The sequence below is a fragment of the Vulpes lagopus genome, chromosome 19 (genome assembly GCF_018345385.1).
Source record: "Vulpes lagopus strain Blue_001 chromosome 19, ASM1834538v1, whole genome shotgun sequence".
Lineage (NCBI taxonomy): Eukaryota > Metazoa > Chordata > Mammalia > Carnivora > Canidae > Vulpes > Vulpes lagopus.
Window position 1 is genome coordinate 38,842,337 of NC_054842.1, and position 11,490 is coordinate 38,853,826.

Consider the following 11,490-nt stretch of genomic DNA (forward strand, 5'->3'; position numbering starts at 1 on the left):
ACAGTTTCCAGAGCCCAATTTTTAAAGATTCAAATTAATTAAGTTTGGGTGGTATGTGAGGATCTAAATTTTAGTAAAAGATGGTCCTTGTCCTTAAAGATTTCACAGTTGTTCCAATACCTTCAGTGTCTTTTCTCTTTTGATATTTAAATCACTACTTTTTATCATTCTTTCCTCTTTTTCACTGTACACTTCCACCTTCCTTGATGATTTCCATATTTGATTTACAGATGCGTTTCTACTCCTTTACCTGCTGTCATGATGAAAGGATTCATTATTCTAAGAACCCATCATACACACTGGACTCTGAGTTTCTATCCATCAATTCTAACAACCCTCTTTACTTTACTTATTCTACTCATATACAGGATACAGCATGATCTCATTGTTTTTTTAGAACTATTCCACAGGCCCAGGATTTTGACTTTAAAACTCTATGTATCTCTTCTCATCCTGTTATTTTTCCTACTGTCCAATTCACACACTGGGGCTGGTAATACCTCAAGTGTCCTAACTCAGTTCTTCTCTCATACTCCATCAAATCACTTTCTCTCTAGTCTCACCTGCCTATCTACCCATCCAATTTGGACCCATGCTCAATCAGAGTCAGCATCTAGCCCAGGGTGTGGGCAAACAACAAATGTTTGTTGAATTAAATTGTCAATGTTTCCATTAGAACAATCTCTCATTTCACTCTGTAGTTCTCTAGTTCAGGGCAGACTATTAGAGGAGCTTTCTCTACTACAGCTGACCCTTGAACAACCAGGTTTGAATTGAGTGGGTCCACCTGTATGTGGATTTTTTTTCAATAAATACAGTATATTACTATAGATCTATTTTTTCTTCCTTCTGATTTTCTTAATAACATTTTCTTTTCTCTAAGCTTACTTTACCGTATGAATACAGTATATAATATATACGACATACAAAATATGCATTATGTTATTGCTAAGGCTTCTAGTCAACAGTAGTTAAGTTTTTGGGGCATCGAGTTATATGCAAATTTTTGACCATGTGGAGACTGGTGCTCCTTACATTTCAAGTGTCCAGCGTCAACTGTACCGCTATTTCCAAATTATTGAGAAGTTTGAAAAATTTGTGATATAGAACAATAGTAACAACAGCCCAACACATGCTTTGAGAATGACTTCACTTGAATTACTAATTTGTACACTTGATTGATAAAATGTGATGTAATTAGTTATTTCCATTTCTGGGGGAATTTAAGCAGAAAAGATATTTGAACAGAAGATGCAGTGCACTAAGTCAATTATCTTTAAAATAATACATTTTACTAATTTAAATAGTACTCTAGGGCAGCCTGGGTGGCTCAGTGGTTTAGCACCACCTTTAGCCCAGGATCTGATCCTGGAAACCTGGGATCGAGTCCCACGTCGGGCTCCCTGCATGGAACTGGCTTCTCCCTCTGCCTGTGTCTCTGCCACTCTCTCTCTCTCTCTCTATGTCTCATGAATAAATAAATAAAATCTTTAATAAATAAATAAATAAATAAATAAATAAATAAATAAATAGTATTCTAAAATAAACCACAAATATTTTACCTAAAACGCCTCCCCCGCTGCTGGTTCATTTTTGCTCGAGGAGCCACACCATCAACAGCCATAAAGAACACTTTCCTAGGTTTAATAATGCGAAATAACACCTCCAAGTAGTGAAAAATATCAGTAAAGATTTTATCATCTGAAATTCTGAAGTGAACATCATCATCATTAGGATGGGAACACTGATGTATGATTCCATTCATATCCAGGTACAAGTTGTCAAATTCAGGAATCTAAAAAAATAAAGAAAAATGATCAAGATTGTTACTATAATCAACAACGGATATTTAAGCAGCTGGGAAAAGCAGCTGATAAAAAGCAGGATATAGGGGCATTCTTATTATATAAAAATTGAGAAAATAATCACAGTTGAATAAAAAAAGTAAAGAAAAAATGAACAGGAGAAATTGGCAAGATGGAGACATACGGCTATATGATGCCCCAACAGATTGATCAAATTTACTGGCAGGAAATGATCTACTTATTTAAAATAAGATAGATAACCTGGGAAAATACTAAATGAAGTGCTTGGTTCATTTGGGACTCAAACTATTAGTTTGACATCAAGTTCTTAAAGCCTCAATTTCCTCTATACATGGGTAATAGGATGCCCATTTAAAAGGCTCTTTGTACATGGTCATTAAGAGATTTTACAAATGATTTAAAGCCTGAGTGTATATTTGGTTTCACTGAAGCGGAGTCACTGATTTGGTCATATTAATTTAGAAAGCTTAGATTACGCCAAATAATTCAGAAAACTTTGAAAACTGATTTCTTGTTTTTGATATGTGGATTAAAAATTTCCTAAACTTTGGCTAAAGTGATTACTCTTTATAAAAAGATTTTCAGGGATCCCTGGGTGGCTCAGCGGTTTAGCGCCTGCCTCTGGCCCAGGGCATGATCTTGGAGTCCTGGGTCAAGTCCCACATCAGGCTCCCTCTGGATGGAGCCTGCTTCTCTCTCTGCCTGTGTTTCTGCCTCTCTCTCTCTCTGTGTCTCTCATAAATAAACAAAATTTCTTTAAAAAAAAAAGACTTTCATGGCTCTGGCTCTCATTGATTTTCCCTTTATTTAAATGTTTGTGAGCAGGCAGCCTGGGTGGCTCAGTGGTTTAGCTCCGCCTTCAGCCAGGGCATGATCCTGGGTCCCAGGTCAGGCTCCCTGCATGGAGCCTGCTTCTCCCTCTGCCTATGTCTCTGTCTCTCTCTCTCTGTGTGTGTCTCTTGTGAATAAATAAAATCTTTAAAAAAAAAAGTGTCGAAAATTAATTTAAAAAAATAAATGAATGTGAGCAAGTAAGGGGAACACTACTGAAACAAATATACACTAACAAGGAAATGAAATGGGCACTACTTAATAGTTGTAATATCTAATATAATTAAAGAATTTTAGAGTAGTCTGGCTTTCGTACTAACTAAAGAAAAATATTCTGAATTTTCAAACGTAAAAATATTAATAAGCTTATATAAACTTAATGAGGGGAATCTCTGAAAAGCTTCAAGTTTTATCATATGTACAGAAACGATACATTCTCCTACTACTGAGAAAACGGTATGCCCTTGAATTTGGGGAATGTAAAGTTTTGGCCTTAGAATCAATGACCACAAAAAACATACTGATTAAATGCCAATTTATAAAGGATTGTACCAGGCATGACATGAATGCTCTTATTGAGTAATAGGCTCAAATGTAATTTTTACAAGCATGAGATTTTAAAAGTACACTCAAGATTTACTGTTTGCTTCAAAAATTCTGAAAACTTCAATCAAAATCTCAAGGTGAGCACTTTACAGTTTCCCTAGGACAATAAATATGCAAGAAAGAATATAAAAAAGAAAAGTAAATAAGGGAAATCTGCTTTATATGATTAAAAATTATAAAGGCTTAAACAAAAGATTTTATAAAGTAGTCCATATGTATATAAAAGAGGCATTTCAAACCAGTAAAAGAAAGGGATATGGTACCTAGTTAACTATTTGGAAATAAAACACAACTATATCTCGTCTTATAACACAATAAATTCCAGAAAGAGATTAAAAATTTTTAAGTGAGAAATATAAGTAAAAAAGTTATATACAAATAATTTAGTACTTTTAGGGTGGGGAAAGCCTTTGCACAAACACAAACCAAATGATGAAGTTGGCAATCTATTTTTTACATCTGTAGGGTCAAAAAAGAAATGCTAAAAACAGGTTTAACTGAAAATGACAAAATGCAGGGAAATACTTGCAAATTAGAAATAAAGTCAACATTCTCAATATACATAAAATCCTCAAAAATAAGTAAGAAAAAGAGCAAATTTTTAAAGTAAGCATGGAAAATGCACAGCAACTCAAAAAAGAGACAAAAGTCTGATAAGCATATGAAAAAAAGTTCAACATGCTCAAATTTCAAATTAAAATAATATATCATTCCCCCCTCATGTTAGCAAAGATTAAAAAAAATGATGTTACCCAGTTATTGGCAAGGTTTTGGGGAAATGGATATTTCATATATCATTAAAAGTAACAGTCAGCATTTACTAAGCACTCGTTAAGTACCAAACATTGGGCCAAACATTTATTATCCATTATTTCACTAAATTATGATAACTTTTTTTGTTTTTTTTTTTATGATAGTCACACACACAGAGAGAGAGAGAGGCAGAGACACAGGCTCCATGCACCGGGAGCCTGACGTGGGATTCGATCCCGGGTCTCCAGGATCGCGCCCTGGGCCAAAGGCAGGCGCCAAACCGCTGCGCCACCCAGGGATCCCCTATGATAACTTTAAAGAGAAATATTTAGATTCCCTATTTACAGAAGAGGAAAATCCCAGGTCTAGAAAAGAGAGAGATGGCATTCACACCCAGTAGTGTGATGGGACTATAAACTGGTGTAACTAATATGAAAATATATGTCAACCCTGGGTGGCGCAGCGGTTCGGCGCCTGCCTTTGGCCCAGGGTGCGATCCTGGAGACCCGGGATCGAATCCCACGTCAGGCTCCCGGTGCATGGAGCCTGCTTCTCCCTCTGCCTGTGTCTCTGCCTCTCTCTCTCTGTGACTATCATAAATAAATAAAAATTAAAAAATATATATATATGTCAAAATTTGAAGCATGTACATCTCTGACCAGGATTTCTACTGCAGGAAACTTACTCTGAGAAATAATCAGAAATGTGGACAAACATATAAGCACAAGAATATTAATGGAAGTACTGTTTAGAAAAGGTAAAAAATGAAATAAAATGCCTAATAAGGGACGCCTGGGTGGCTCAGTGGTGGAGTGTCTGCCTTTGGCTCGGGTCGTCGTCCTGAGATCAAGTCCCACATTGGACTTCCTGTGGGGAGCCTGCTTCTCCTTCTGCCTATATCTCTGCCTCTCTTTCTCTCTGTGTCTCTCATGAATAAATAAATAGAATCTTAAAAAAATAAAAAAGCCTAAGAATAGAAAACTGATGATGGTACATCTACACAATGGAATACTACATAGCTATTACAAATTATGATATACATTCTTATTTGACAGTAGATATTGTGTATAATACAAATGGTCAAATGATAAAAGCAGACTATAAAACAGCAGTCATATTATCCCATTTATAGAAAATATCTACATGTGTATCTGCATTCTGCATATAAAGGTCAAGAGTATATGGAAACAAGATGTTACTGGTTAACCCTCAATGATGAAATTTCAGTTCTTATTTTCCTTTGGACAATATAACAACTTTTACATCTTTCTGGGTTATATTAATTTTTACATAATGAGCACATACCTTCCTTTATAATCTGAAAAAAACCTGTAATTGTCCTTTTAGAAGAGAAATGTTTAAAATTCTCTTAGGTTTCAGATTAGTAAGTAAAATACAGAATGACTTAATAACCACTGTCTAATTCAGTGAAGAAAATGAGAACATTCAAGAGAATCTTGCTCCTTCACAAATACATACTATTGGGGGAAAAAAAAACAAAACAAAAAAGGAAAGAGACAAACCAAGAAAGAGACTTTTAACTATAGATAACAAACTCAGGATTGCTAGAGGGGACGTGCGCAGGGCGGGGGTGTTGGTTCAATAGGGGAAGGGGATTAAGGACAGCACGGTTAGGATGAGCACCAGGTGTTGTAGGTAAGTGACAAATCACTAAACTCTACACCTGAAGCTACTATTACACTGTTTGTTAACTAACTGGGATTTACATAAAAATGGGGGGAGACCCTAAATGCATAATACTGAGTTATGACCTCTGTAAATTAGAAATTCTGATGTTATTTTATATTTTTACCTGTCCTCAATCTCCGTATCTAATTACTTAGGTTTTGTTTTTTAAATTTAACTTCCAAAATGTCTCTAGAATCTTACCCTCCTAACCATTCCCATTGTGCTAGTCAATCTCATTATTTTCTCCAATCCCCAGATTTCCTGCCTGAGTTCAAGCCCTCAGTTTTCCAACTAGACTGCTTGCTTCATTTTTCTCTCCCACCACATCTTAGTTAGCCATTTTTCTTTTCTTTTTTTTTTTTTTTTAAAGATTTTATTTATTTATGAGAGAGAGGCAGAGACACAAGCAGAGGCAGAAGCAGGCTCCATGCAGGGAGCCCGACGTGGGACTCGATCCCAGGTCTCCAGGATTACGCCCTGGGCCGAAGGCGGCGCCAAACCGCTGAGCCACCCAGGCTGCCCAGTTAGCCATTTTTCTAATACATACTCTGATCATGTTGCTTCTATACTTAAAGCTGTATGATACTATAAACCCTTAATGCCATAAAAGGTTCTGTATGATTTGGCTGTTACCTCTCCCATCAATTCCATGTTCTTTCCTGTTAACAACATATAGTCTACAAGCTAACTACGGACAGTACATTACTTTGAGAGCCCTAAATGTGCTGGGCTGCTCCAAACCTCTGTGACTCTACAGACACTGCTACTACTTCTTGAAATGCTTTTCTTTCCTTTATGCTTTTTCTTCCACTGATCTTGCAGATTTTGACTCAGCTTTCAAGACCCAGCTCAGGTATCTTTGTCTAGAAGTTTTTCTGTACTTACCCAAGGGGACATAATACTCTTTTCTCTATGTCATATCTTGTTTTTGTGTTCCCAAGGTATACAAGAATGCCAGGTACATATATTACATGCTCTATACATTTTTGTTGGGTGCTTAAGTGTAATGTCTGTCTTTTCCTGCTAAACTGTGAGTTCCTCAAAAGCAAGGTCTCTGATTTAGCAGAAAAGGACAGACATTATTACACTTAAGTATCTGGTCATGTTTAGAACTCTTGGCACAATATCTGACACAAAGTTGCAAATAAAAATATTTAATAATCAATAAAAAGTTAAGCTCTCCCTTTACTGAATGTGAAAGCACATGCAGGCTCTAACACTTTGAATCTGCATTCTCACTGCTTTAAATTGTGGTTAAGTATTAACATTTTAGTATCTAATTTTCTCAAAACAGTAGTTTCTTTTTGTTAGTGTAACTTTGTATCCTACTTAGTGTGGCTGCAAAATGTCTTTTTCAAAAAGACAATATATATTTGACTGTTTAAGAGAGCTGTGACCAATTCTTTTGTCACAGTCCTTTAATCCTATTTATCTGAATCCCAAGACTTTATTGCTTCAATTCATTTTTTAACATGCATATTTTATTTATTTTATTTTGGAGGGGTAGAGGGAGAGAATCTTAAACAGGCTCCATGCCCAGCACAGAGCTCACTCTCACAACCTTGAGATCATGACCTAAGTTGAAATCAAGAGTTGGACACTTAACCAAGTGAATCATCCAGGCATCCCTTTAACAAGCATGCTTTAAAGCATACTACATATACTATGCATATTTTTATATGCAATGTTTTTACATACTATGATTCTTTATATGTTATAATAATATGCTATGGTTAATAAATTCCTTCACTCAATAACTATTCACCGAAGACCTATTATGTACCACAAAAGTAGAGATGATATTATAATGAGGAACATATATATCTGATGAAAACTTGGCCTTTGTAAAACAAAGGTCATACAACTAAGATTACAAACTCTTAGAGCATATGCAGTTCTCTTTGTGATTACAATCTAGTACAGCACTATTGTAATAGTTAAGATCTGGGGTGCCTGGGTGGCTCAGTCAGTTAAGCATCCAAGTCTTGATTTCAGCTCAGGTCAGGATCTCAGGGTTGTGAGATCTAGCACTGCTCCATGCTGGAGGCATGGAGCCTGCTTCCCATTCTCTCTCTCTCTCTCTCCCCCTTTCCCCTAGCTTGCTTACGAGTACTGTCTCTCTCTCAAAATATAATAATAATAATAATAATAATAATAATAATAATAATAATAACAACAGCTAAGATCTGTTAAGCACTTGCCATAAACTATACAGATTTAAATGCTTTACAGTTGACCCTTGAACATAGGTTTGAACTGCATGGGTCCACTTACATGTGGATTTTTTTCAATAAATACAGTACGGTACTGTCAATGTATTTTCCTATAATTTTCTTAATATTTTCTTTAGCTTACTTTATTTTAAGAATACAATATACAATACATATAACATACAAAATATGTGTTAATTAGATGTTTATCTTATCAGTAAGGCTTCCAGTCAACACTAGTAATAGCAGTTAAGTTTTGGGAGAGTCAAAGTTATACTTGGATTTTTGACTGTGTGGGAGGTCGGTGCTCCTAATTTTTCAAAGCCAACTGTATGTGCGTTCACTTACTTAAGCATAGCAATCCTAGAATTATTATCTCCATTTTGTAGCTGAGAAAATTGAGTCACAAAATGATTAGTTACTCACCAATAGCTAGTAAGGTAAGTGTTGGAGCTAAACTTGAAACCAAGCGGAACTGCTGTGGAGCAGTATTTCTTAACCTTCTGTCACTATTGTCCCTCTTGCAGGTAGCTCTTCAGATTTGTTTTTTTCTTACTCCAGTGGAATTTTATTACCACAGCTAAACTGTCTGTTTTTGCACTGTGGCACTTTAATATGTAACCCTCCACCCTCTCAACAATTCTGGCCTCCTTGGAGCGATATTGTTCCTTTTCATAATGCGTACTCTGATGCCTGCATTTTACCACAGTGGTAAAATATACATAACAAAATTTGCCATCTTAACCATTTTTAAGTGTACAGTTCAACAGTGTTAAGTGCATTCACATGGTTACACCAGTGCCTGCACTTTTAAAGCCAATCTTCTATGCATTTTGCTACAGATTGTACAGAAGGAAACACAAGCTAACATTTCCATTGCTCTTGCATAGGGAGCATATCTGTTTTATCCTTTACTATATCTACCTCAGAACAATGTCTTGGCAAGTCACTTATGAGAATTCATAGGAGGCTGACTATTCTTGCCGTTTAAAGCCCCTTACTTACACATACTATAGGCTGTGTATAGACTATAGGCTATATAATTGGCCTACAGTCTTTTTGTGAATAATCTGCAGTTATCCTGTTCTCAGGTCCATCAGATATTGCCCCATTGCTTCCTTTTTCCTCTTGCAGGGATGCCAACACCAACTGGGTCTAGAGGCTATTGGTAGTTTGTCCCCACCTACTTGTATTTGGGGATTCACAGGGATACAGTGTTACATGGTTTTGTCATAAATGTTCTTTGGATTTCAAACTTTGCTATCTAGTTGCCCTGTTTTTATGTGAGGATTCAGAAAGACCAAAAAACAATGCTGTTGTCTTTACCACCACCATCTTCCCACAACCTATTCTTCCTCCAATCCCTTCCTTCTAGGACTAGTTTTTAAATCACTGTGACTGGGGTGGTTGGGTAGCTCGGCTGGTTGGGTGTCTGCCTTCAGCTGGGGTCATGATATAGGGTCCAGGGATGGAGCACCGTGTCGGGTTCCCTGCTCTGCGGGTAAGCTAACTTCTCCTTCTCCCTCTGCCATTCCCCTTGCTTGTGCTCTCTGATTTTGTCTCTCTGCCAAATAAATAAATAAAATCTTAAAAAAAAATAAATCACTGTGACTTACTTTGGCTTACTATCTTTTAAATACTGCTCAAGAGAGTAGCTGGTAACCCTTTATGACATTTGCTTTCTTTGCTGTTGTTGTTAACCACATATATCAAGTATTTTTGAAGGACAGCACTTTGATAAGCCAAGTTTTAAACCTATCCCTTTTGCCTTAAAGAGGCTATTTTTGTTCTTCAGTAAAACAAAACAAAACAAAACAAAACAAAACAAAACCCTCCTCAGGATGGTGAGAAGCCAGGACAGTTTCATCCAACCAAATTCTGCACTGAAGAGTACAGAGTAAAAATATCAATGAACAAATATTATGTTATCAAGCCATTCCAAATAACAATCACATTTTTTCCTCTTTGGAGATAAAGTGACTGATACATGGCAGGTACTCAGACTTTTGTTGAATGAATGACCTAGGCAAACCCAAAGTTGATGTCTATTTCTACAATGTAGTGGTAATCTTTTTTTTTTTTTTACTCTCTTCTCTGGGAAGAAATATCTTCCTAAATCTGACTCAAATAAATGAAAAATAATCTACTGTTCTGGAATTTTTGGTAAGCTTTTCTTCATTTACCGAATCTGATTGGGATCCAACAACAAAGTATCCCTCCTGGAAGTTTAACCTTATCTTCACGCTCACTGTACTTTTTAAAAAATTAAACCATAATTTAACAAACAGCCTGATGGTGTTGGCTAGATTATTTCCCCTGACCAATAAAATGTTACCCATCACAACGGATTCATTGGCTATACAAATATCAAAACTTTTTTTGCCCTGTAAAATGTAAAATGGACTAGAGATCTACCTACCAAAATCATTCAACGTGACAAACACTAACATCATCACCCAAAGTCTAGTTTACCTAATAGAGAACTGCTTATTTCTTTCCACAGTTCCAATATATAAACATTTTTGGAATCCTTGCATTGGAATATTATCACATCCCGGATTACACTCCAGATATTATTATTATTAGTGTTAGTGCTCTAGCAATCCATTTCTCTTTTTCTTCCTCCCTCTGCCGTGCACACGCACACGCGCACACACACGCACACACACGCACACAAACACACTCGCACCCCGAAGCCTCCAAATAACTGCCCCTGCCCGTCCAAGTGTATTTCTGCTGCTTTTGGAAAGCGGGATTCGCCCGACCTCCGGGATAATCGGAAATGAGTAACAAAAGGTACCATAAATGTGAACCATCGGCCGTGTCAAACACTCTCGGCGCTGGAGGTGGAGCGGGATGCAGGTCCCGAGGAGGCAAAGTAAACAAGGTGACTCGACTGCGGAGGCACTCATCGCCGTTTGTACGTGGACCCGCCGCTGCCCTGGGGCCGGGGGAGGGGACTCAGAGCGCCCGCTCCCGCGCCGCCGCCTCTCCGAGGGAGGACGCGGCTCCCCGGGCAGGGGAGCGGAGACTTCACGGAAGCGTCCGCCGCAGGACTCGGTTTCAGGACCCCGGAAGGCCCCGAGCCGCAGCGGAGCTGTCAGAACGGCCGCCATCCCCGCGGCTCTGCGCACAGAAACCAAACCCACGTCGTCGCCCTCATTCACATCATCCGGCTCTCCTCAAACCTTCCCCCGCCCTCCCGCCGCCGGGCACCCCGCAGACGGCGGGCAGAGGAGGCTGTGGAGCCCCGTCCCCGGGTGGAGGGAGGGCTGCGGGGCCCCGGGTCCTCGGCGCGCCGAGCCGCTGGCCCCGCGCTCACCCACCTGATGCTCTTTCACCACTTCACTGAGGCAGGGATACCGCTCCGAGATCCATCGGTAAAACTTGGGGACTCCCATTTCGACCGTCAACGCTAATTCCAGTCAGGGCCAAACCGAAACCAAACGCCCCGCCGGGGCCTACGCCGCCGCCTCCGGCCGTCGCTCCGCGGATGACAACACACCGCCCGGCCGACCATAGAGAGCGCTCGCCGGGCCTAGAGCGGCCGGCTGGAGGCCGCATCGCCGGGGCGG

At 38.7% G+C, this 11,490-nt stretch overlaps 1 protein-coding gene across 4 annotated transcripts in view; it reads right to left on the bottom strand.

The window, feature by feature from the left end:
• Positions 1-11,490, bottom strand: part of XRN1 (5'-3' exoribonuclease 1) — a 102,077-nt gene extending 90,587 nt beyond the window's left edge. For 2 of the 4 annotated variants that reach the window (XR_005984590.1, XM_041734196.1), the window contains exons 1-2: positions 11,242-11,490; positions 1,563-1,795 (exon numbers count right to left, since the gene is read on the bottom strand). Coding sequence is in view for 3 of the 4 variants with exons in the window: in XM_041734196.1 (XP_041590130.1) it covers positions 1,563-1,795; positions 11,242-11,316 (308 nt within the window). In the remaining variant the exon portion in view is untranslated. The remainder of the gene's footprint in view (positions 1-1,562; positions 1,796-11,241) is intronic. The other 2 variants (XM_041734195.1, XM_041734194.1) reach the window with 2 other exon arrangements.